The 26,064-nt window shown below is 35.4% G+C and overlaps 4 protein-coding genes and 1 pseudogene across 4 annotated transcripts; 3 read left to right on the forward strand and 2 right to left on the reverse strand.

Annotated features, from left to right (window-relative positions):
• Positions 1-4,961, forward strand: LOC123224066 (2,3-bisphosphoglycerate-independent phosphoglycerate mutase). Its single transcript, XM_044647579.1, has 10 exons — positions 1-160; positions 250-405; positions 576-703; positions 1,226-1,376; positions 1,448-1,651; positions 1,999-2,423; positions 2,626-2,818; positions 2,906-3,001; positions 4,196-4,351; positions 4,512-4,961. Exons 2-10 carry the CDS (start codon positions 250-252, stop codon positions 4,674-4,676), a joined length of 1,674 nt encoding a protein of 557 aa, XP_044503514.1. The 5' UTR covers positions 1-160; the 3' UTR covers positions 4,677-4,961.
• Positions 4,962-5,756: 795 nt separating this feature from the next.
• Positions 5,757-7,853, forward strand: LOC123211907 (cyclin-dependent kinase B1-2). Its single transcript, XM_044630880.1, has 3 exons — positions 5,757-6,659; positions 6,937-7,075; positions 7,553-7,853. Exons 1-3 carry the CDS (start codon positions 5,920-5,922, stop codon positions 7,643-7,645), a joined length of 972 nt encoding a protein of 323 aa, XP_044486815.1. The 5' UTR covers positions 5,757-5,919; the 3' UTR covers positions 7,646-7,853.
• Positions 7,854-9,427: 1,574 nt separating this feature from the next.
• LOC123215633 lies at positions 9,428-11,122 on the forward strand (annotated as a pseudogene).
• A 468-nt stretch (positions 11,123-11,590) lies between these two features.
• On the reverse strand, positions 11,591-14,558 carry LOC123208462. The gene is made up of 8 exons (XM_044626024.1): positions 14,162-14,558; positions 13,913-14,060; positions 13,670-13,820; positions 13,458-13,583; positions 13,300-13,380; positions 12,978-13,170; positions 12,625-12,895; positions 11,591-12,108 (listed from the first exon to the last, which is right to left on the reverse strand). Exons 1-8 carry the CDS (start codon positions 14,357-14,359, stop codon positions 11,849-11,851), a joined length of 1,428 nt encoding a protein of 475 aa, XP_044481959.1. The 5' UTR covers positions 14,360-14,558; the 3' UTR covers positions 11,591-11,848.
• A 1,501-nt stretch (positions 14,559-16,059) lies between these two features.
• On the reverse strand, positions 16,060-24,229 carry LOC123222545 (mediator of RNA polymerase II transcription subunit 33A-like). The gene is made up of 11 exons (XM_044645390.1): positions 23,472-24,229; positions 23,056-23,382; positions 21,951-22,267; positions 21,658-21,749; positions 21,183-21,567; positions 20,810-21,020; positions 20,617-20,731; positions 20,216-20,377; positions 18,347-19,007; positions 17,979-18,185; positions 16,060-17,359 (listed from the first exon to the last, which is right to left on the reverse strand). Exons 1-11 carry the CDS (start codon positions 23,855-23,857, stop codon positions 16,260-16,262), a joined length of 3,963 nt encoding a protein of 1,320 aa, XP_044501325.1. The 5' UTR covers positions 23,858-24,229; the 3' UTR covers positions 16,060-16,259.
• Positions 24,230-26,064: the final 1,835 nt, after the last annotated feature.

Genomic DNA, 26,064 nt, shown 5'->3' on the forward strand with positions numbered 1-26,064 from the left:
ATCAACGGCCAGGATGTGTTCACCCCGACGGCAAATCTCATTCCATAAATCTCACAAATCACGACGGTAAGGGTTTGTCTTCAGCTTTTCCTCTCTCTCGTTGCTTCCGAATCTGCTTTTCCTCTGTTGCTTCGCTTACATTTGGCCTTCGATTTATAAGGTAAGAAGTCGACACGCTTATTTATCAGTTGATTTTCATTTCAATTCGATCTGCTTGCACGTAATTATAATATCAGTTGGATTTCATAGATGGAGAATCCTCAGTTTAAATTGCAAGAACATGGAAAGATCCCTAAGGATAACATTATAGCGTTGGTTGTTTTGGATGGTTGGGGTGAGAGCAAGCCCGATAAGTATAATTGTATCCATGTCGCCGAGACTCCCACCATGGACAAGTTCAAGGAGGTATTGATTTTTTAGTTTTTATTTATTTTTGATATTATTCGGGCTGTATATATAGTTAATTTTGATGGATCAGAGTCAGATCCCAACACTTGGTGAATAACTTTATTAATTTCATTTTTTACGGAATGCGAGGATGATGACTGACATATGCTTAATCTTTTTATTTGAAGGGCGCTCCCGAAAAATGGAGGTTGGTTAGGGCTCATGGTACTGCAGTTGGGCTTCCATCAGAAGATGACATGGGTAACAGTGAAGTCGGCCATAATGCACTCGGAGCTGGCCGTATTTTTGCCCAAGGGTGATATATATATATATATTTTTCTTTTTCCTTCTTTTTGGAAGCTTTGCTTGCATCTGTGACTTAAAAATGCTGTTTTAGGTACCGGCATTCCATGTCCTTGTATCTTTAATTATATTAACTTAGATTAAGTTTTCTAATCAGATAGTCATTACAACTTTAACAATGAAAGAAGAGTCTCGGAGATAATTCATACCAAAAATTATAAGGCCCTTGAGAGATTAAACATAGGGTGAATAAGATGTTAATAATCTTCAACTGGGAGTTCATCAGATTGTTTTGGGCAAAGTAACCTGTAACTAACATTTTGAGTCTAATTGCCTCAGCTTCCACAATTTTCAGGTTTTTTACTCTGTTACAGATGTGTGTTGTGCTGATCTTTTGTATGAATTGTTCTAGCAATATCTGATTTGGCTTACATTGAAGCTAGCTAAATATTTGTATGAATTGTTCTAGCAATATCTCATTTGGCATTCGTCAAGCTAACTGTGAGTTTGAGAACTTATTTAAATTTGAATGCAGTGCAAAGCTTGTTGACATTGCTCTGGCCTCTGGAAAAATCTATGATGATCAAGGATTTAAGTACATAAAGGAATGCTTCGAAACTGGAACCTTGCACCTCATTGGGCTATTGAGTGATGGTGGAGTACACTCCAGGCTTGATCAGTTGCAGGTAAAAAAGCGTTGTAATTGAGGACTTGTGTTAAAATTGTTTCAGTATTTTATATAATTTTTGTTGTGCAGTTGTTGCTGAAAGGAGCTAGCGAGCGTGGTGCTAAGAGAATTCGTGTTCATATTCTCACTGATGGGCGTGATGTTTTGGATGGTTCAAGTGTAGGCTTTGTAGAAACTCTTGAGAAGGATCTTTCAGATTTACGTGCTAAAGGAATTGATGCACAGATTGCATCTGGTGGAGGCCGCATGTATGTCACTATGGATCGCTATGAGGTACGAAACATACACTGTAAACCACAAGCTTGACAATGATCTTTTATTGCAATTACTTGTATTGTTCTTTCACCCTATCTCCTTATTTAATTTTCTTTTTCCTATTTGTGTTGGTGTGCTTTTCAGTGGCTATTTGTAGTTTGTAGTGGAAAGTTTACCTTATTGCATGTCTGTAAATCTTCTTGAAAAAGTTGATTTGGCTTATTCTTATTAAAATTTGATTTTATGTTCTTTTATTTTTATCTTTATGTTTTACTAGTAAAGCAAGGGACCCCATCAGCTAACTTTGGTCTGGCTTTACCCACTTAATTAAATAATTTAATGACCTTAATATGGATTTTTGGCAGAATGACTGGAACGTCGTGAAACGAGGATGGGATGCCCAAGTTCTTGGAGAAGCCCCACACAAGTTTAGGAATGCTGTTGAAGCTGTTAAGAAATTGAGGGAAGATCCCAAAGCAAATGATCAGTACTTACCTCCATTTGTTATTGTTGATGAGAATAATAAGGCTGTCGGTCCTATACTGGATGGCGATGCTGTGGTTACTTTCAATTTCCGTGCGGATAGGATGGTTATGCCTGCTAAGGCCCTAGAATATCAAGATTTTGACAAATTTGATCGAGTACGGTTCCCTAAAATCCGATATGCTGGGATGCTTCAATATGATGGAGAATTGAAACTCCCAAGCCATTACCTTGTTTCTCCACCCGAGATAGATAGAACATCTGGTGAATATCTGGTTCATAATGGTGTGCGTACTTTTGCTTGCAGGTCAGTTTCCACTTAGTTTGTCTCGTGTTACAAACATATTAAATGTATACCCTATTTTTCTTGTAAACATTTTAAACTTCATTTTTTTGCTTATGTTTTTCTTTTGCTTTACCTAGGGCTTATTCTTGTTCAAATATATTCCTAGTCATGTATTTTATTATATACTGTTATAATTCTTATTGTACTTTTTTTAATCCACCAGTGAGACTGTCAAATTTGGACATGTCACTTTCTTTTGGAATGGGAATCGCTCTGGGTATTTCAACCCAAAAATGGAGGAATATGTGGAAATTCCTAGTGATGTTGGAATTACATTCAACGTTCAGCCAAAGATGAAGGCCATTGAGATTGCTGAAAAGGCGAAGCAGGCCATCCTTAGTCGCAAATTCCACCAGGTAACTAAAATTAATTGACTCGCAAAGTGATGCATGAGACTGACAGTTGTAATTTAACTAATTATTATTACTTTGGCTGTTTCTTAGATTCGTGTTAACCTTCCAAATGGTGACATGGTGGGGCACACTGGAGATATTGAGGCGACAGTTGTGGCATGCAAGGCTGCTGATGATGCTGTCAAGGTATTGTGGCGGTAGCGTTTCTGCAATTAACATTCAGTGTATTTTCATGGCTTATATTTTACAGCTAGTATTTTAGTTTTCTCACCTCCTCAACTTTACCCCTTTACTATAATATTTTTTTCCCTTTTTTTTATTTTTTTGTTGACTGGCACTGGAGACGAATTTGTTTCCTGTATAAAATTTTCAATTTTATCTGTAATTCTTTGCCAATTTCAAATTCAACATTTTTCTAAAAGCATCAGCAATTCCCTTCTACTGACTGATTTTTTTCTTCAGTTATCTTCTGGGATCAGAAAGTTCTCCTTAGGGAATTTTATGAGAGCATCTTCTTCAAATAACCTGTGTAAATTGTACCCTCTTCCATTTAATCGGTAGCTATGCTAACTTTGGGCTTTTCCCACACTTTGAAATTCTTTAGACTGACTTACCACTTTTGACTTATTAAAGTGGAGAAAGAATTATGAACCATAAACCTTCTTTTCCTTCATCTTCATCAATTTCTTTGAAGCCAGATAACTTCCTCTTTCCACGTTTCTAAATGTCTTTATCTCCATATCTTCATCAAGGGAGGGCATTGTGAGGCAAAGAAAAGGGCTGAACAGTCTGGTATCTAGGAACTGACTATAATCTATGCATCTGCAAAAATGTAATATGGTTGTAGTTGATGTTTCATTTTCCTGAATGGCATACCTAGTTCGATATCCCTTTCTGCTTTCTTATGTTACATTGCCTTCCTTCAGTTTTGGTGCTCTTAAAACCCCTATGTAGTGCTTTCATGTATTCAAATTGTTCACTCCATAAATCATGCAAATATCCTGTCTGCCATCAGGGATGTAGTATATTATTCTTAAAGCTCATGGCCTAATTTGGAACATATTAATGGAAATTCCCTTGCTATTTCCTCTTTGTGATTTCTAAGCAAATTTTCCATAGATGGCTCAGCAATATGAATTGCCAAATTCACCCTCTCTCTCTTATACTTTTCTCTTTATAATCTGTAATTATAATCCAAAGGATCATATCAAGATTAATTGTCTGAGACTATTAGGATTTCAGATTTCCCTTTTTGAATTCTGTGTTTCATAATTATAGTTTATAAAATTTTTGGCAACTAATTTATCAGTTATCCTCGGCTGTTCTGTCAAAAGTCCATTTGTTTTTGTTGCCTGATGATGAAAAGATGTTCAATTTCAGATGATTGTTGATGCAATAGAGCAAGTTGGTGGAATATATGTTATTACTGCCGATCATGGCAATGCTGAGGACATGGTGAAGAGGAACAAAACTGGGGAGCCTATGTTTGGCAAGGATGGCAAGATTCAAGTGCTTACTTCTCACACTCTTATGCCAGTAAGTTTTCTTAACTCTCAAACTCAACTTTTTTCAAATATCTGAAAGAAATTTGTAAATATAGGATGCATCTGTTTCCTCAAGTGTTACCCAAATTTATCCTTTTCTGTTATATTGTGATCCAAAAACAATTACATTGGCATTTTTTATCTGGGTATAGGTGCCTGTTGCAATTGGAGGACCTGGACTGCCACAAAATGTTAGGTTCCGATCGGATCTTCCCAATGCTGGGCTTGCCAATGTAGCAGCAACAGTCATGAATCTTCACGGATTCCAGGCCCCAGCGGACTACGAGCCAAGTCTGATTGAAGTAGTTGATGCCTGAGCAGAAGAGCAATGACAGCATGCGATTTTAATTTGAGAAGTGAAACAATAAATTAAATTTTTAGCATCGTGAATGATGCTTCAGCGTCTGTTTGGAGGGCAGACCAAACGGAAGAATATTGTTGAAATCTAAGTTTTATTTTTTGACCGGAAAATTCCAGGGAAAATTTTTCATGCCTCTAGGCCTAGCCTTGCAGGTGTGGCCTATTCCAGTGTTTTAAACTCATCTTCGGTATGACTACTTGTTGACAATCTTCAATAGTATAATTACTATCATTTCGAGTAATAATGATGATGATGTGTCACACCAATTGTGAATTTCTATTCATGGTAATTTGGGGAGGGAAGGGGGTTGGGGTTTAGATTCGGGTAATGTTTTATTATTAAATTTGAAGATTATTTGGAGAATTATTATGTTTGATAAAAATAGATAGATAAAAATAATTATTATATTATATCGGGGAAATAATTATTGTGGATATAATTATTTTAAAATGAATATTTTATATATTGTTTGTTATATCAATAGGTGGTGAAATAATTTTTTTTAAAAAATATAATTATAATAAAATTAAGATAATTTTATTAATTTTTTAATAATTAAAGTAAACTGAATAATCATATTAAAATAAAAAATTATAAAAATATTTTATTATTTATAAATTATAAAAAAGGGTATTTTTTGTTATGATATTTTAAAGTGATAAAATACCTAAAAAACTTATTAAGTAAATTTTCCATAAACCAATATGTTTGATAAACTCTAATATAAATAAATTATAAATATGTATGTATGCAAATAATTTTCAAATGTATAGATATTTGGTTACGTTTTATGGATGTGGGTTAATTAATTGAGCTCAAATTTTTATTAAAAATTTAACAAAATAAGTAGGTAATAATAATATTTCGTATCAAAACAAGTTGAAAGAGTTGTGTTTTGCCATGTATGGTGATTACGTAATGATTTTCAAAATTCAAAAAAGAGAGGGAAACTGGAAAAGCTGGCACGTGTTGCCGTTTAGGAAACGCTCCTCTTCCCTTTCCCAATCTGGCCGTTGGCCTCTCACTCCCCTCCCCCCAGTCTGTCTCTATAAAGATTCAATTTCAACAACTCCGTGACATGGAAGTTCAAAATTCTAGGGTTAGCAGTATCACACACAGTCACAGATAGATCAAAGTCGAGAGAGATCAATAAAAATCAACAAGAATTATCACCAACCAAGAACAAACGACGCCGTAAAATGGACAAGTACGAGAAGCTGGAGAAGGTCGGAGAAGGCACGTACGGAAAAGTTTACAAGGCCAAGGACAAGACGACTGGCCAATTGGTCGCTCTTAAAAAAACAAGACTTGAAATGGACGAAGAAGGCATTCCTCCGACCGCTCTGAGAGAAGTATCTCTTCTTCAAATGCTATCTCAATCTCTTTACGTTGTTCGCCTTCTCTGCGTTGAACACGTGGATTCTTCACAAAAATCCTCCGCCAATCCGAGTCCCGATTCGGCTTCGATTCGAAACCCTAGTTCTAATGATAAATCGAATCTTTATTTAGTCTTTGAATATCTCGACACTGATCTGAAGAAGTTTATTGATTCGCATCGTAAGGGCCCAAATCCTAGGCCTCTTCCGCCGACTTTGATTCAGAGCTTCTTGTACCAGCTTTGTAAAGGGGTGGCTCACTGCCACAGTCACGGTGTTCTTCATCGGGATCTCAAGCCGCAGAATCTTCTTCTGGACAAAGAGAAAGGGATTCTGAAGATCGCTGATCTTGGTCTTGGCCGTGCCTTTACTGTTCCTCTCAAGAGCTACACTCACGAAATTGTTACTCTCTGGTACAGGGCTCCTGAGGTCCTCCTTGGTTCCACGCATTACTCTACTGCTGTTGATATGTGGTCCGTTGGTTGTATTTTCGCTGAAATGGTGAGAAGGCAGGCATTGTTTCCTGGCGACTCTGAGTTTCAGCAGTTGCTTCATATTTTCAGGTATTTTATTCTTCTGCCCATTTCCCTTTTTTATGGGTTTCAGTTGTATGGCGACCCGTGCTTGTGAATATTAATCAAATTCACCATTTATTGATAATTTGTTCGTTTAGATTATTCTCCCCTCAATTCGCTTTGTCATTGTGTTCATTTAGATTGTAATTTCAGTTTGTTTTGCATGAAGTTGAAGCAATCAACTATCATGGTCTTCACTCTTCAACATTTACTATCTCTGATGCAAGAGATTTTTATGGTTTTTTTTTTTTTTATAACTTTGAAGGTTGCTGGGAACTCCAACGGAGAAACAGTGGCCGGGTGTTACCACTCTGCGGGATTGGCACGTGTATCCAGTGTGGGAGCCTCAAAACTTGGCGCGTGCTGTTCCTTCCCTGTGTCCTGAAGGAGTAGACCTTCTATCGGTAATTGTTTTCTTGAATATATGTTGGCTCTTCATTTTATTATTTCTTGATTTTGGGATCATGAAAACTAAATACACTACTACTCATAATAGCAATTCTGGATTTCGTTTTTGACTAGACTCAAAAATTGTTCAGCCAGACTCTTTCGACTGATATGGTGCTCTAGATTTCACCCATCTGAACTCAGTTGTAGAGATGATGTGGATCATGCAATTCTAATGTTCTCCTATAATTTCATATTTCATATATCTATAGTCTAAACCAACTTAAACTTGCCACTGTTTGAATTGACAAAATACAATCTTTACACTATTTATTCGGATGACTCTGGACAATCTTTAACTACTAGATTAGTTGCCTTAAAGAATTTTCCTGTGGGATGAATAGCTATTGCTCATTGGTGCTTTGGTGTAGTATACTTTGATTTTTGGCTTCATTTTCTAATTAATTATTTTTTGGTGTGCTTTGATATTGTAGAACATGCTCAAGTATAATCCGGCAGACAGAATCTCAGCCAAAGCAGCCATGGACCATCCCTATTTTAGCAGCCTTGACAAGTCGCAATATTGAAGTTGCACTGCTGCCTCTCTACTTGAAGTTATTTTTTTTGTTATTACATATAGTATGGTTTTGTTCGTTGTCATCATCTTGCTGATTTCACCAATTGAACAATGTATTTTGATTCAGAAAGTGTTGTGTAATGCCAGTTGAATTGCTTCAAAGAGTGCATGAATAAACCAAAATCCGAATATTGTCCTGGCTGGATAACAGCCTACAAGACCGAGAGTAGATGTTCTTGAAACTATCTGTTATCATGTGCATTTCCTCAAAGTTGGATTCAATCGAAGTTAATCTCAAACAAGACGTAGTTTGAGATTGATTCAAATTTGAAATGTTTGAAAATATTTATGGAAACAAGTATTTGGCTCGTTCAATCCGAACTGCAATTTAAGCTTCACAGTTTGGATTGAATCTAATCGTAGTTATTTTATTATAGTATTAATAGTGGGTATTGTCACCAACACCCTTAGGATTTGAAGGCAGAATAGTGCATTGAATTGACATGGTGCTTTTGAGTGGCATGGTTGGGCATGCCTGGACAGTGTTCTAGAGGAGGTGCTTGGAATGTTGTTAGATATGTTTAGCATTGGCGAATGTCAAAGAGAGAGGGCATTGGTGACAATATAATCGAGTGTGCAAGAGGTGCGCACAACCCAATAATTGGGCTAACTTGAGCACTGCAAGGCACGGTGTTTAAGGAATTGATAGTCAAATGCATGGCATGGGTAGACACTCGGCATGCAAACACGACAAAAGTATAACCTGTGCAAGCGAGGCAGGATGATTGTGGGGTGTGGGAGCAAGCGGAACGCGTGGTAAAGAGCAGTTAGGACACAGATTGGGTGGCTAGGATTTGCTACTGACTAGTAGGTTGGCTAGATAGCACTAAGGTGAGTGTGTTGAAAATGAGATAAGCAAAGATATTGGGTATCTTTAAGCGTTTATGCTGTACTTGAGAAGCGATTGTGCTGGGCATTTAGATAAGCACTTGGGCTGGAATAGTTGTGTTTGTCTAGATTAGGCAGTTACTGGGACAAAGGGATTTGGGAATGTCTTAAGCAGTTGGGAATGTCAATTGCCATGTTTTAATGTTTGAATTCAAGCATAATATTGTCTCAACTGATTTGTAACTGTTGTTCCTATATAAAGGTCACCCATTGTGGTATTGTGCAAGTTGAATGAACTGAGAGTTGATGGTTAATTTGGTCTAGATTGTATTAAAGTTAAAACTTGTATTAATCCTAAACCGAATTGACTCAAAATTGAATCAGGTGAATCGTGTTTGGTCATGATTATTTGAATCAAATTAACTCAGTTCAAATTTTCCTTTGGTGACATTGTTCTTTCCATCGATAATTCTATTTATTATTTCGGTAATATCATTTATCCCGTTGATTAACAACTCTCTTGCGACATCTCTGACAAAATATAATGAGCTTGAATTGACCATTGTTGATTTGAGCTAAGCTTGACCTAGTTTATGTCTCGATTTGATTTGACTCAAATCCAACTCTATCAATCACTATAGGGTCAATCCGGGTCTATAAACATTGGGCAGGAATATATCTATGGTGATAGATGCATGATACTGGCCAAAACTGGTGATATATCTATGTTGGTTACTCCAAGGCAGGCCCCCTCCCCATTTTAAGCACTAAACAGAAAACAAACTAAACAAATATCAGCAGAAGGAAACTGCAAAATTAGGTAAGGTAGATGAAGTGGTTGAGATAAAATCAAATCAAAATCAAAACTATATAGATAAGAATTAGAATAAGAATAAGAATAAGAATTGTAAGAATGTGCATGGAAATCGGAGGCTTATTTATTCTTTGTCCTCTCCAGCAATTCTTATTGCTTGTCAAATTCCTCTCATCTCAACCATTAAAAACCATGGTCAATAACCTCCTAATATATCTCAACTCCAACAATTTTCTCTTCGGATTTGCTTTCTTTTTCCACAACCCAACTGACCTTTCTTTGTATTTTTCTCATTCATTTTCTTCTTTCTCTTGGTTATTTTAGGAAATTGGTAATGTGTTGTTCAAGGAAGATAGGATGATTGAAAGATAGTGAAAAAAAGGTAGACAAAGTAGCAGAATCTTAAAGCAGAGAGACGAGAAGAGAAAAAGATGGAAGTAATGGAAGGAGTGTTGGAGAGGCTATTGGAAGGAAGATTTAATAGAGGGAAAAGGATTCTGCTGAATGAATCCGAAATCCGGCAACTTTGTGTCACTGCCAAGCAAATCTTCCTGGCACAACCTAATCTTCTGGAATTGGAAGCTCCTATCAATATCTGCGGTACCCGTTTTGTTTTTTCTTTAATTCAATCTATTTTCCTCATCAAAATTCATAGTCTTTTTGTGTAATGTGTGCAGGTGACATACATGGTCAATATCCTGACCTGCTAAGATTGTTTGAGTATGGCGGATTTCCCCGGATGCCAATTATCTGTTTCTGGGAGATTATGTGGACAGAGGAAAACAGAGTATAGAAACTATATGTCTTCTCCTTGCTTACAAGATCAAATACCCAGATAACTTTTTCCTCCTCCGTGGAAATCATGAATGTGCTTCAATCAACAGAATTTATGGCTTCTATGATGAGTGCAAGCGTCGTTTCAGCGTGCGTCTGTGGAAGATTTTTACAGATTGCTTCAATTGTTTGCCGGTGGCTGCAGTTGTTGATGATAAAATCCTGTGTATGCATGGTGGACTATCACCGGAAATGGAAAGCTTAAATCAGATCAGAGCTATACAAAGGCCTATTGACGTGCCGGATCAAGGGCTCCTGTGCGATCTTCTGTGGGCTGATCCTGATAGGGACATCAAAGGATGGGGTGAGAATGATAGGGGTGTTTCATTTACCTTTGGAGCTGACAAGGTGGCTGAGTTCTTGAGGAAACATGACCTTGATCTCATATGCCGTGCTCATCAGGTATGCATTTCGGAATAACAACACTTGAAAGTATCAAACTGAACCGAAATTTTGGGATAAAATCTGAAAGTTTGTTTGCGAGTTGAGTCTTTTCAATAAAAAATAAAGTTCGGTTCTTGTGTATATCTATCCGTTTCTGTGCATTGAAAAAGAAAGGCTAACAGAAAGAATTGTTGATTTCTGCTGGAAATGAATGGCAGGTTGTTGAAGATGGTTATGAATTTTTTGCTGACAGGCAACTAGTTACCATATTCTCAGCTCCAAACTACTGCGGCGAGTTTAATAATGCAGGTGCTCTCATGTGTGTGGATGAAAGTTTACTCTGCTCATTTCAGATTCTCAAACCTTTTCACTGACAGCAGAACCAACATTGTAATAAGTTCAAGTGACGGAGAAGCTGCCTCATTAAGTTTCAGAACCCTTTTTCTTCTGTCATAGTTTCAATTCATGTAACGGAGCAAAAACTGTGTATATATACCTAACGGGTGTAATTTTCCTTGTACCTTAAAACTAATAACCATCAATCAACCAGAATGCTAATTGATCACACGAATCACTTGGATCCTTGTTTTGATTTCACTGTATAACTGTATTATGCTTTTGCAATATGGATTTCTTTCAAATAGTTCTATAGTTCTTATAATTAAGATTAGATTTAAATCAAACTGACTCATTGTTAGATTTAAAAGAGTTGAACTCAAGTTGAGATGATCCAAACTCGAGTTTAAATTGAGCCAGGTTGACTCTAGCAAGTTGCAGCAAAGTCATCATCAACATATCCTTCTTCTATGACAATTTTTAATTTTAACATGGCTTTTTCTTCTTTTTGGCTTCACTCTAAGGATTTTTTTAATCTCTAAAAACCATTATTTTTCCTTTTTGACACTAGACGCTAGCAATAGTTTTTCTAATGATCTCATCGCCAGCTCAGGCTAGGCCCCGTTTGGGTTAAAAGCTCCACTCAAATCCCCGAACCCAGCTGCGGTGAATATATATGTACTCTAAGCATGCATGAAATGATCAAGAGAGCAATTTTTTTTCTTCCATTTCTTTGAGACTGAGCAAACAGAATAGAAATTAGAGTACATACAACAAGACATTGCAAGATTTCACTTCATTTCAATAGGCAGCCTATATACCAGAGTTCTAATCTACAAACAAATATATTCCAGTTTAATCATCTAAAAATACAATGTGGAAGCACTTAGATATCTAATTATACATAAAAGTTTATCCAATTTGCAGTGCAGATCGCTCAACAGAATTATGGGATGTTCAATTAGACCATACATGAACAAGCCCATGTGTGTTTCCAGTGTAGATCTCGTTGCGGTCTTCATCATAGAAAAGCGATGTAATGTCTTCCAAAGCCTCTGAAACTCTGGTTCTTATCTGGGAGGATCGCTTCAACTTCTTTGAGCTGACAACAGGCCCAACACTACTGCTGCATTCATCAACCTTGGAACTGCCACTTGTTGCATTAATTTTAGCCAGACATTTCCCAGTCAAGATACTGCTGACGTTAATTGATCCAGCTGCATTAGAAAGAAAATAATGAGACAACAGCTCCCACCCCTAAGATTGTCTTCACTGAATCACAGATTAACATTTTTTGACAGAATACAAAGGGCAGGCCGGACTGTTAGCCATGATAGTGCAGCAACCAGTTTCTTTGGTTAATATTTCCATCAACCAAACAGTAAATTAGCCAAAGTTGGTCATGGAGATGGATGACCTAAATTATGTTATATATAGCAAGGTGAATTCTTAGGTGATTTACCTAACCTTCAAACGACAACCATATGGATTAAAACAGCCAACATATTGGTCAAAGGTAAGAAACTGCCAATAGTAATATATATTAATTTCTATTTAACTATTTATTAATCATTCTTAAATTATATGTTTCAAAAATATGAACCACAATAAGCTAAAGCTAATAAAGTTCCAAATGAAATTTGATGAGACAATTACAATCCAGACAACTTTCTGAACATGAGTCATTAGCATATTTACTCATATATGTTACCCAAATGAAGTAAAAGAATTACCGTTTCCTTCCATCCATTTATCCTCAGGTTCAGCCTTGCAGTAAGAAATAATAAGATCCTGGTCACTTGTTATATAAATGTTATTTGTGTTACAGTCTGGATGCCACAGGAGGTGATCCTCAAATGAAGTTACAAGCTCCCCTCGAAAGTTCCATACAGAAACAGTTCGATTTCTGAAGGTTAAGAATAACTGGTTTTCATACAGAAAAATAAATGCTGATGGAGTCATGAACTCTGTACTATTAACTTCCATCAGCTCAGCATTTCGAACCTGTGCACAATGTAGACATTTATGTAAGGTGTACAAATATTGAGGTTTCAAGTGAGTGGCTAAAAAAGACAATAGAACTTACATCGAGAATCTGGAGATTCTCATTTTCTTGCTTGACAAGAAGCTTCTCATTGAACTGTTCAATAAAGTCCACCTTCTTATTTCGATGAAGGAGATGGTAGAAAGACTTCAGAACAGTGCCATCTTCTATAGACAGAATCTTGAGGGGAACATGACTAATAGATCTATTGAAAATCAATAACATGATGCCTGGACTGTTACAGGTAAAGTAGATAGATTGGAGTAAGAATAACACTTAAGAGGTATGATGAATAAACACATAAGAAAGAAAATTTTGCAGCCAAACTAATCTTAGTAATTTGGTTCTCTGAGAGAGATATTACCTTATCTTGATCTCTTGTACGTTTTTATCTGATATAGAATACAGCATAGTATAGTTTTTCAAGTCAAACACCTTGTATATACTGTCAACATAAATCAATAGTTAGCATCTAAATTTGATGAAATAACAAAAAATACAAGATTTGGAATTGGAATGTACCTATCTTGTGCAGAGTAAGTTAGGACTTTTCCATTAACATCATCAAACTCCACAAAGCCAGGCCATTTCAGTGACTCTGATTCAAAAAGAGCAAAACCCGCATCCGGCTTACCCCTTTTTATATACCTAACCATTTCAAAACAGATACAATCAGCAACAGACTAATGGATTGGCAAGGAAAAGAAAAGCAAAAAGCGAAGAAAAAAACACACTCAATCCTTGTGGATCTGCATTTCAGAGAGCTGAAATTATCCGAGGCATAAACAGAAACAGTGATAAGTGAATCATTATTCTTGTTGTAAAACAGACTTCGAATGACTTCATCAGGACTAACATTGAGAAAACAAATCCTCCTGTTTGTTTCTGCATTTAGAACAGGCAACAATGAGAGCTAACTAATTTGAACATTATTACAAACTGAATTCAAAAACCTAATATAGTAAATCTAATCATACCTCTACTGAAAGCTGCACAGACACCAGAGTGTGCGAGAGCAAAGACAATGTCACTAGCGGAGACAATCTCAATTACTTTAGTTCTCTTCATTAGAAAAGGCAAAACCAAGGGACAATGACCCTTGGGATCATGGGTGTCATATTCCTCCTGATGCAGATTCAAAAAATAAGTTAAAAAACAAAAACAAAACTTTCTTACATGTAAAAAAATAAAAGAAAATATAGAATGATTGAAGTAAAGTAAAGTACCACCAACTGCATGTTTCGAAACCTTTCTTGTGCATTACTGATGTTAAAAGCCCGATCTCTCTTGGATGAAATCTCACGCCTTTGAAGCTTTTTGACACTATTTAAGAATCCATCGGGACGAACCCTTTTCTTCGCCAAAACCCTTTTACCAGAACAGGGCCTTGGACTGGCTGAAATTCTTCTCCCTAATCCTTCCATCACAAAACCCTAATTTTAACCTAATCTAATTTATGCAGAAAATTTTACTAAAACATCGACTCACTGGCCTCTCCTCTCGTTCCTTCACTTCTCTGACGTCTTGTATTGTAAATTTGTACCGCTTTATAAGCAGCAGAAGAAGAAGACGAAGAAGAAGAGATTTTGAGAAGAACTGGAGAAGGCAAACCTCTGAGCTATTTTTAAATTTAATTTATAATTAAATAGGAGTTGAATTTAATTTCAGATGGACTCAGCCGGACTGCCAATTGGGCCTGGCCGCTCAAATCAAAATACAAATTTTAAAAATATAAAATAATTACCATAATTAAAAATAAATAATGCATCTTTTGTTAATTATAATATTATATGAATTTTTTTAATATTATAACAAATATGATTAAAAATACCAATTAAATTGATTTATAAATATTCTAAAAATGGAATACAATTGAAAAAATAAATCAATGCATTATCGGCCTATATTTATAGTATTAGATTCGATATGAACTATTTAATTTATTTTTATAATAAATCAAATTTGAGTTGATTTGAATATTAAAATTACAATCATTTAGATCAAATATAAAGTTAAGTTTTTTTATTTATTTAAGTTTAAGTCTCAATTTATTGATTTCGAATTAACCTTAAATTAAATTTTATTCAATTTTATTGGATCAAATTCAACCTTAAATATTAAATCGGGTAATTATTAATTAATTTCTTCTATACACATAAATTTTGATGTATTTATTTTGTCCTACCTCAACTTTATATATAAAAGTTTGTGAATTTATTAAATATATTTCTTATAATAATACAATAATGTAGGCATATATGATTATGAATAAATGCTTTTATAGAACAAATAATATAATTGCATTGTTACTAAATGATTAACCCTTTTCTCAGAGACACTCTTTTTCTTCTCCTTTTATGGTGGTTGTTCATTTTTTACGACAATTTCTTTTCTCTAATAAAATAAAATAATATATAATTTTATATATAAATAATAATATATTATTTTATTTTTAAATTAAAATAAACCAATTATATAGTAATATATTATTTTTTATATACAAAATTATGTATATAACACTTTTCTTCATTAATGTTATTGTTTACTAATTTAAACTTAAACTAATCATTTTAAATTTAAACTAAAAATAAACTAATTTTTATTTAAACTCAATTCGATTTAAATATATTTTTACTTATCATAAAACTAATAACTAGATGTGGTAATGAGCCATATCAACTTGTTCAACATGACTCATAAATTTCAAACACAACTAAAGTTTGCTATGATTGCAAATTTTCGGATCATGCCTAGGTCCGTGAATAAAACAAGTTGTGTCAAAATTTTATAAGAAGGGCCATTAAGAATAATTATTAATAAAAAAATTCAAAAAAAATATTGATAACAAGTGGATCTACAAGAACATCCATGGAGACATGCCCAATATGCCGTGGGTCGTGCCCCAGACTTGAAAATTTGTTGGCCTACACAAAGCGTTAAGACCTATATTTTGACATAACATAACCTTTAACGCAACAAAATGTACTAATTTCGATATAACTTAATTTTACTGATAACTCGTAAGAGATTAAACGCCACGGTGGTTAAAATATAGATTTTACCTATGAAAGTAACTTTTTTGTTTTCTAAATAAAAAAAATCCATTACAATGGAGACAAACGACTCAAAAGAAATAACTTAATTTCATATACAATTATGGACAATTTTTTGTAGAAGCTCAAAAATCACTCCAAAGTGGTAACCATACCATTACGTTACACATATACAGCAACAGCATCACAGTTCAGTGAAGCCTTGATTGAAAACTCTTCTAATCACAGAACCACACTGTACGATACACATTTTTAACCCAAACTCAATTAATTAATTAATTAAATCTAACATTTCAATTACACATCCTATGGATTCAATCCCACCTCTTTCAAGAAGAGACAGTGCTAGTTCACATTCATGCCATCCTTTCAACCCACTTGCCAATTTCTTCAATGTCTCCACCTGCACTTCTTCAACCCATGCTGGAGCACAGCTTACTATCAGGCCTACTAAACATGAAACATAAGCTTTCCAAGTGGCAGGATGACAGCCGAGTGATATGTTCCCTTCCAACACTCTCCCAAGAAACTCTAAGTGCTTCCTTATGATTCTCGCCCTTCTGGAGAATGTACACGAATGCTTTGTTGCAGCTCCAACACCCCACATCAGGGACCCAGATAGAACTAGCAAGTATGCCATTGCATAACCTTCCATTATACGAGCCGCAGCACTCACCTTCCCAGCTTTCCCATCTCTTGATGACAGCAACCAGGTGGGTATAGTATCCCGGTACAATTCTTGGACCAAGTGTAATCCACCAGTGTGAAACAAGAGGCAAGCACCCAGTGTACCTACCTCTCTCGCTTTGGAACTGGCTAGAGACAATGATGATCGACTAGACTTTAATCTGTGTGAGTCTGAGCTTTCCCATCTACCAGCTGCTTCTCGAGCATACTCTGCTACAAGCCCTACGATTAAATCACTAACATGTTCAACATCATGTATTGTCCTGCAAGATCTAAGGTAAAGAAATCCAGGTGCTATGGACATGGCAGGACAAACAGTACGAGCAGACACAATGCAGCCCAGTAGATTATCCACACTGCTTTGACTTGTCAACAAATGAGAATCGTCAAGGGATCCAAGGAATGAGGTGAAGCAACTTCTCAGGAGCTGGGCAACAGCTTCATTGTTTCGCCTGAACACAGTACGAGAACATGATACCACTATGAATTCATGCCAGCCACGAGCCTTTTGTGCCCACAGAGAGCCAATTATGGGAATGATAGGCCAAGGGCAACCTGACGCACAGTTCTCCAAAGCAGGCCCAACAACACCATGAAGGTACTCCAGGCTTTTGTTGAGTTTGAAAGTAATGGTCAAACTGACAAAAGCTGCTAGCGGAAGTGGAAGCACTATCGGCAATTTCTCTGCAAAATGGTATCACTTAAAGGTTTAGCGAGAGAAAGACAGTAAAATATTATTAGACTGGTGAAATGTCCATTACTATTATCAACAGCCACAGAGAATCACCACGGAAATCCCAATAAAAACAGGAGCAAATGCTTTATAAAGTGAGAAGTTATTCACTGCCCTACAAGCATATGCACCTCTAAACTTAATTTGGGACAACACTAAACACAGAGCTCCCAAAGCATAGAATATACAAACACAGGTTGAATAAGAACACATTCGAGCACCATATGAGGGTGAAACTACATTATCTGATTTGAGCAGTTTGTACCTAACAAGCTAACAGAGACTAGTATCAAATCTGTGTGCATGAATGCATCAGCCGGGATCTTAATTGTTGGTAATTTGGATAGCTCATGAATCATTGCTTCATTAAATTCATTTAAAAATTATATCCCACACATCAGACCACTTGATCAATTATAGAATTCTTTAAAAAAAAAATTAGAAGAAGCTTTAAATTAGCCGTCTCTGAAGATGTCCAATTATAGAAAACAGTGAAAAGAATAAAAATTCAAAAGAACTTTACAATAGGATAATTTATTATTGTATGGGAAGAAAAGCTGGCATATATACCAGAGGAATGGAGCTGAATATTAACACCAGCAGCAGCCAGTATTGCTTTCATTTCAGACTCAATTGAAGGTAAATTTGCCGCTGGACTAGGCCAATCTATACCATTCATCGGGACTGGTTTCCATATACCACGAGTAACTTCCGCTGAGAAATAACTGATAATTGCAGCAAGAGATGCAGGCAGAAAGTCCACAAGGTTCCTAAGGCCTGCAAGTGGCCAAGAGTTTAACAATATGCTAATCAGTAATAATATAAATAGTTACGATCAATTAGCACCACATTTTTTACAGTTCTAAAACTATTTTGTGATGACAGAAAAGAAGGAAAAAAAGGGCATCATATACAAGTAAAACTAGCTTCTAATTGACCTGTTGTCAAGTCCCGAGATGAAAGCCTTCCATAGGCACAAGCAGTTAAAACAGCCTCAAGAACAAATGGGATTGCTTCCAACACCTCCCATGCAGGTAGAATAGGTCTCTGGTAAACATCTTCTCCAGTACTTGCAGGAGACTCACCAACACTGGTGGTCGATGGGGTTGACGAATTACCTGATGAGGCTCCACTTTTAGCCATTTTGGAGTAAATCATGCTTATAATCTTATCAGCCACTTGATGAACAGGATTGCCAGTAGAAAGGCCAGATGGTGCTGAAGCAATACAAGATTTGTTTTGACAATACCAAGCACGTAATTTCGGAAAATGATCAAGATATATGGGCTTGTCTGACACCTGCTGATCCAAATTGCTGTTTGTTTCATTCTGAGAAGCAGAATAATGTGATGCAACACTGTAATTATGCAATAACAAAAGATACTCTAGATTAAGCTCGACTCCCATTGCTCCATCAGTGATGGTTTGCTCAATAGGTGGTCTATAGAATTTCCATAGACGAAGAAGAAACAGAAAAGCAGTAGAAAAAACCATGTAAAATGAGGGCCCATCACCAGAACTCGGTTTGTTACTTGATGTAGGTGTGAGTGACCCAAAGACCTCACAAAGTGGCATCAAAGATGCTGCAACTTCTGGGATCTGCAGGAATAGAAACATCATATCCATCAGAATGCACATTGGCCCATCAGCATGACAAGAGAAAAGTTGTGCTAACAACAGCTATATATCCAGATTGAGTACATATCTTAATTCATGAGTTCACATATAGGTTGACTTGGAATTGGCCCCAACATTAGCCTAAAGAAACTCAACAATAAATTTGTTTTGCAAAACAAGATTTCCTGAGCTACAGCCATGATGGCTGTAATGAATTACATAAAGCAAAGTTCAGAATTCTGTTATAAGTTCTGTATGGACATCATATCAAATATATACAACTCTGTATAAAAAGAAACCTCTGGTGCAAGCATACATCTGAAAGATGTCTTTCTTAGTTCTTGGTGGAATCTATATTAATGAACATAAAGCCTCTGCAACTTTTAACAGAAAAATTTTAATCCAGTATAGATACCACTTCAAAAATAAATGGGGTTCACAAAGTCTTGACATTTTTGAAAACTTCTATGAATCTTAATCCATTTTCAGAAGGCTGATTGGTTTTTCCAGCCTTGTTCAATGTGACATTTGGCTTCCAACTTAAACCATATATCAACAAATAGGTCGAATGTTATTAACCTTAAATCAGTAGATCTTATTTTCTTTGCTTACCAAATTCATTCAGCAAAAGTGCATCAGTTGCTAGTATAATTAATTTATACTTAATTTATCTCACTTTCAGTTGGAATAACTCATTTGGTCAATTTTTAAATTAAATAAAATTCAGTGACTCTGACATTTTTGGTAGACATCAATACACATTGGTTTAGTTTTGTCAGTATATACCCAAGGATCTTGTCAACACATTATTGTATCATACTATGACTAAAGTCAATTTTACACTCTGAAAATATCAATTGGCAAGTGTAGAAAATAATATCATGAAATACATAATAATGTCAGCATGCATTTTAATAAAACTGAGCAAGACAATGTTAAAGAGTGACTACATGTTTAAATGATTAAGAAAAAAATTCATTGACCCAGGTTTCACGGCAAATTATTTTATCAATATGTCATTATTACTAGAAACCAACAATAATGACTGCACAATGCAGCTTGCATGAAATATGAAAATCAATTATCAGGAAATATCCAAAGGCATATGAAATTGATGCCACTGATCAAGAACACAACCAACAAAAAATAAAATAAATAAAAGTAGGAAAAAATGCAAGTACTTGACTTACCACTCCATGCATGGAAAGAATATGAATAGTATCGATAGAGGACACTTCAAACAGGATAGCACTAAGCATAGACATATGATCAATTAAGTGACTCCTTAGTCCAGTATGACCAGGAGGTACAGGTGGAGAAAGAAGCTTGACCAGAAAGTGCACCACATGTTCCTGCATATGAAAGAACAAAGTATTGAGAAGAAAGAACTAGAACTTTCTTCCAAGTGAAAAAATCATGGCAAATCAAATGCATCAAGCCCTAAATACAAACTTGCACCCAGAATTTTTTTAAATCTCCATATGGAGATTTAACAAGAACTTCCCCAAGTATAAACAGAACTCTTGGTCTGTCGTGGAAGAGGATTGAGAGGGAGGGCGAGGGGGTAAGGTCAAGCTTTTGGTAGAGTTACCTGAATGTTCCATCCACGGGTGAGGGATGCACCACATAGAATTTTTGCAGCCGCTGACTGCTCCTCGACTGACCCATTCAGTGCAATATGGTATAACTTCTCTATCTCCGCTAAACTTTTAAATAGAAGAGAAACAGACAAGAAAATAAAAAATTTGCCATATAGTGTCTAAAAAGGAAAATTTTCACTATACCTTGAAGCAGAACTACTGAAAAGCAATGCAGTAAGTGAACCATTTAATGGTGCTCCTTCCATGAACATGGTCCAAGGAGATTTTTGAACAGGTGATAGTTCAGACAGTGCGATAACTGATGCTGAAACATAACCATGCCAAAAATATGCCGATGTGTCAATTAAATTTCTTGCAATACAAGCTTCAACTATGAGGTGCCTCAAGTTGCCACCTAAAAAGCATAAAGTGAACATTAATACATCACATGATGAACCAGACAGATGGAAATAAGAAGGCAGTTAAAAAGAGAAAGAAATGATACAGGAAGTATTAATTCCAAGACAACACCTGAATAGTAAGAATAAAATGAAGAAAACATACGCTTTCAAGTTACCTGAACTTAAAAACGGGTCACCAAAGCTATTACTGATTAAACCATCCTTTATATTCTTTGAAGTGGAAATGAATCTCGCTGCTTTGACAGCTGCACTATTGGCTTCCCCAACAACACAAGCTGGAGGGCATAAGAGCCCAGTAAAGCTTTCAAGCACCTGGAGAGAGGAAATCAATTCCTCTATCACTGAAGCGAGGCACTGCTCATCCAATCCATGTCCAAACCCAGTTTCCATACACCCAGGTGTTGCTGCCCCCTTACCCTTTGAAAACTGCAATTTGGACTCTTCGGCCAAAATATCAGCAATTGCCAAGGGGACAATAGACAAAAGCATACAAAGGCGGGCCTCAAGATGTGGAACAGGGCCTTCTGGAGGATCACGTTCCTGCAGTGGAGTAAGAGTCATAAAAAATATTTCTGGTATGCATATAGTTTAAGTCAATCAAAGAGAAGTTAGCATAGATTTAGCCTCAACTCTTTGTACAAGCCGAAGGGCAGAAAGCCAAAGTGCTAGGAAAGTTTCTTGCCAGCTTGCCCGGTTAAGTCTTCTGAGGGTATTAATTGTTTCTGCAGTAAAACATCAACATTATGACATTGTCTATTCCTTTAGCTTTTGAGCATACTTCTTTCAAAAACAGGGTGAAAAAACAAAAGATCAAACATATGCAAAAAAAAAAACCACAGACACACACATACCAAAAAAAGGGAAAAAACATAAAATATTAAAAAGAAAAAAATTTAGAATGACCTCTCTTCAAGCAGATGTACCTGAAAGTATAACAATGGCTGACCTGACAGGAAGTTGTCGCCCATCCATTTCATTCTCCATGTAAATATCAAAGGGAAGCCAACAAGCTGACAAACCAGATTCACTATTGCAACAAGACATTGGCCTCAATGATTTAGAATCTACAAGCATCCCAATGAGCCTGCGCTTGTTTAGCTGGTAGTCATAACCCACAACTTTCTGGACATTAGCCCATAACGTAGCCAAAAGCTGGTTTGCAGACTTCAGTTTTGAAGACGCTAACTTATTGGCTTCAAGAAACCGCAACCTCTGCAGAAGGCCATCGAACTTTTCAGGCCTATAGAAGCAGAAAAGAGACAAGAAAAAGGTGATGACAAAGATCAAAAGTGTTCGATGCTTGAACTTGCTTGTTCAGAATGAATTACTAATGCCACGTGAGCTGCCTGCAGTAGTATTTAATTTGAAATTGCAGCAACATCCCAAGAAGTAATATTTTGTTAATGAGTCAATTCCACAATCTTCACTATGTTGATTAACAAACATTTCATGAGAAATGTTCTAATTTAGAATAAACATCAAACACTCCCAGGATTGCAAAAGAAAGCAATTTAAAAAAATTACTCAGATAAGGTGTTCATATATCATCCCTAAAGGAGTTATTTCACTAGGTCACCGATTGGAGTACCCCATCCTATTTGATAGTCTGTTCATGAACATGCTTGTTAAGCTACCACCTTAACCTAGGAAAAGCAGAGTTTTAAACAATTTGAAAGTCCAACATATGGACACAGTATTTGGCATGTATCATGGAGTTTGAATAATTCAGTCATGGCAGATAACTAATTCTGAACTGAAAATTCAGCCAAGATGCAGCTCCTCAAGTGGATGAAAAAAAATCATATTAATAAATAACAGAAGGGAATTCAAAATTAGCAAAAATAAGTAAACTAAACTTAAACTAGCATTATACAGAAGACTTGCATAACTAGTATTATTTGGTGTTTGTACTCAGCAAGCAAATTAACATAATGTTTTGTTTAGGCCAGTATAAGCAAGGTAATTATTGTTTAAAGCTGTGACTTAATCATCCAATTGAAAATAAGAAAGAAGTCAGCGAAATCATACATGTTGAAGTGAACAAGGCGAAGTAAAACCACAGCTTTTCCACTTTCAGTGAGTTTGTTCAAGACTTGAAGTGCAATGAGAGAATTCTTCATCCTCATATGTTCAAGAACTTGTTCATTTCCAATAGAGTCAATCTCCATAATAGTGTGGTGTTCAACACTTTCAACTCCTGCACTTGGATTCAGCAATCCCCAATCCTCAAACAAGCTATCAATCAAGCGAACAAGAACGGTGAAAATGAACAAAACAAACGCATGCCCAAGCTCCAGAACTCCAACATTGTAAGTCTCAGAAAGCTTAAGGCTAACATCAACAGATTCTATAATCCTGCAGCAACCAGCAAACAAAGTTAAAGGACAACGTGGGGTTAAACCAAAATTAACAGCACAAAAAAAAAAAAAGTGACTTGTACTAACTTGTGTTTGCAAGAATCAGAGATGACATCAGAGAAAGACAGAGCGTGTCGATTAAGGAGCTCCAGATAAAGCCGGAAAGCTTGAGGCTGAGAGCGCCGATGAGGAATGAGTTTGGCAGTGAGAAGAGAAAGAAGATGAAAAGGACAGAGAAGGCAAGAGGAAAGAGCGTAATCCAGAAACTTCCAAAGGGAAGGATGATTATTCTGAAAACAAAGAGAAGACACCAAAACTCGTCCCAATTCAGGGCTGGGTTCATCTTCACCACCAGAGTTCAAACAATTCCCAATTTCCAGAGCCCAAATCAAAGGACCATCCTGCCGCTGTTGGCATCTTTTCACAGTCTCAATCACCCTTTGCTGGAAAGACTCTTCTTCCATCTCCATCATCAGTACAATGCAGACAAGGTGTTCGACGAATTGCCTTCGCCAACAACATTCATCACCGAAACTCGGTCCCGATATATACTCTAATTAATTCAAAGTGTGGTTCACAGTATTCTGCAACTGGGTATTTTAGTTTTTGAACAAGAATCAAAATGCCCGTCATTATCAACTAATTACAACCGTTAATCTGTTTAAGTCTCTGCAAAGAATTGACCTCTGTTCAAATGATAATCGACTTTATCACAAAAAACGAGGCAAACAACATACACGTACAAATCGTTTTAATCGAATTCCTGATTGCATTGCAGGCTGTCAAGATAGATTTGATGAATTTTTTACGGAGAGCCTAACTGTGGTTTGAACTTAATTTATACCATCCGAAACCAGGATTTGAGTTTAAATGTCTTAGGTATAATTCAACCTTATTTTGTGTGTAGTCCCTATTTGGGGTTAAATTGGCAATAACAACTTTTTAGTTGTTTTGAATAAGGACTATTCTATTAAATTTAGTCAATTTTGTGGCCCCAAATCGTTCACATATTAGTTATCCATAGGAAAAATTGAATCGAAAATGAAAAATTTTGTGGACTTTTCACTTCATACACAATAATTAGATTTTCTCAATATTGTATACATTAGCTCTCTTTGAACCAATCTAATACGATTATTTTGTTACGAGGTTTTGAAGATATAAATTCCAACTATAAGGTTGTGTGTTGATTGTATTTGAATCAAAAGGGAGTTTTTGGTGAGAATTTTTAGTTTTTTAGGGGAGAAGTGCGATCAAAATATGTTGAGGGGCAACCCTTTAAAATTTTGTCATATTTCATTTAACTACCAAAACAGGTTATTTATAATAGTTTTTCCAATTAGTTTTAATTTGCATAAATGCAAAACCAATATATTATGATAAAGTCAATAATCAAATTTATTGTGGCTTACATATATGCCCTGTTAAACAAGTTGAATGTGACATAAAAGTAGGTATATGAGACATGAGAACAATCATGTCAAATGGGCCTAATTTGCACAGTAACTGTGTTTAATTAGTGTTTTGACATTTAACGTGAATATGAAATTGATTGATAATGAATTTTGAATAAAATAAGTTTTACGTGTTAACTAAAATACTATATATAATTCAAATGACCACCAAAATACCCTACATGAGAGACCATTTTTTTTTGGTAATCCTTAAGGGGGCATTTAGTTTAGGAAATATTTTATTACCAAAATTATAAGATTATCTTAAAAATAAATTATATTAAGGATTATTAGGTATAAATTATTACTAAATTTAATAAAAATTGATAAGTATAAATAATTATTGTATTCATTTAATTATAATAAAAGAATATTAGTATATTATTTTACTTAAATACCATTAGTATAATTATTCTAAATTTTTTTTATATTAATTGTTATATTAATTGAAAATATATTTATTTTTGTCATAAAAATTAATAAATAAGAATATAGTTATAATAAAATAAAGATTACATTGGTAATAATTTAATACTTAAAGTGTAGATGGTAATCTGATTATTTTTTATATTATTTGTTATATCATCTTTGATAATAAAATATTATTAAATTTTTTTATTATTTATAAAATAATATAAATAATAAATTACAAAAATAACCTCTAATATCTCTAATCAAATGCTCTCTTATCATAAGTATTGCACCAAATTAGCCATGGCCTGGCCGGGAAAACCAATGCAGTGTCCTCTGACTACGAAAAGCCCATTAAGTCAAATTGATAAGGTCACGCCAACCTCTCCTTTTCCAAGTAAACTGCAGGATCTTGACACGTGTAATTGTCAATGCATGTTAATTTTATGTTTCACAAAAACACGTAGCCTCCAGAGCCAAAAACATTTATAAAATGAAGCCTGTTTTATTCATGCTTTCATCTAATTGGAATTTGTTACTTTTTCCACGAAATAATAATTAAAATTCTGTACACGAGGTACATTATTTATCATTTATTAAATAATTTAAGTAATTTAAAATTAATATTTGTTGCCCCACGCCAATAAATAAACTCTTGTGAGGTCAAAATATAAATAAATGGATACGCGACAGCAACCAGGAGACTCTACTATCCTATAGGGTTAATCACTAAAGTAACCCTATAGAAAGTTATAATGCCATATACTATCCTAAAACTTAATCGACAACCCCAATAAAACAAAAGATAGAATATT

Source organism: Mangifera indica, chromosome 1 (genome assembly GCF_011075055.1).
Source record: "Mangifera indica cultivar Alphonso chromosome 1, CATAS_Mindica_2.1, whole genome shotgun sequence".
Taxonomy (NCBI): domain Eukaryota; kingdom Viridiplantae; phylum Streptophyta; class Magnoliopsida; order Sapindales; family Anacardiaceae; genus Mangifera; species Mangifera indica.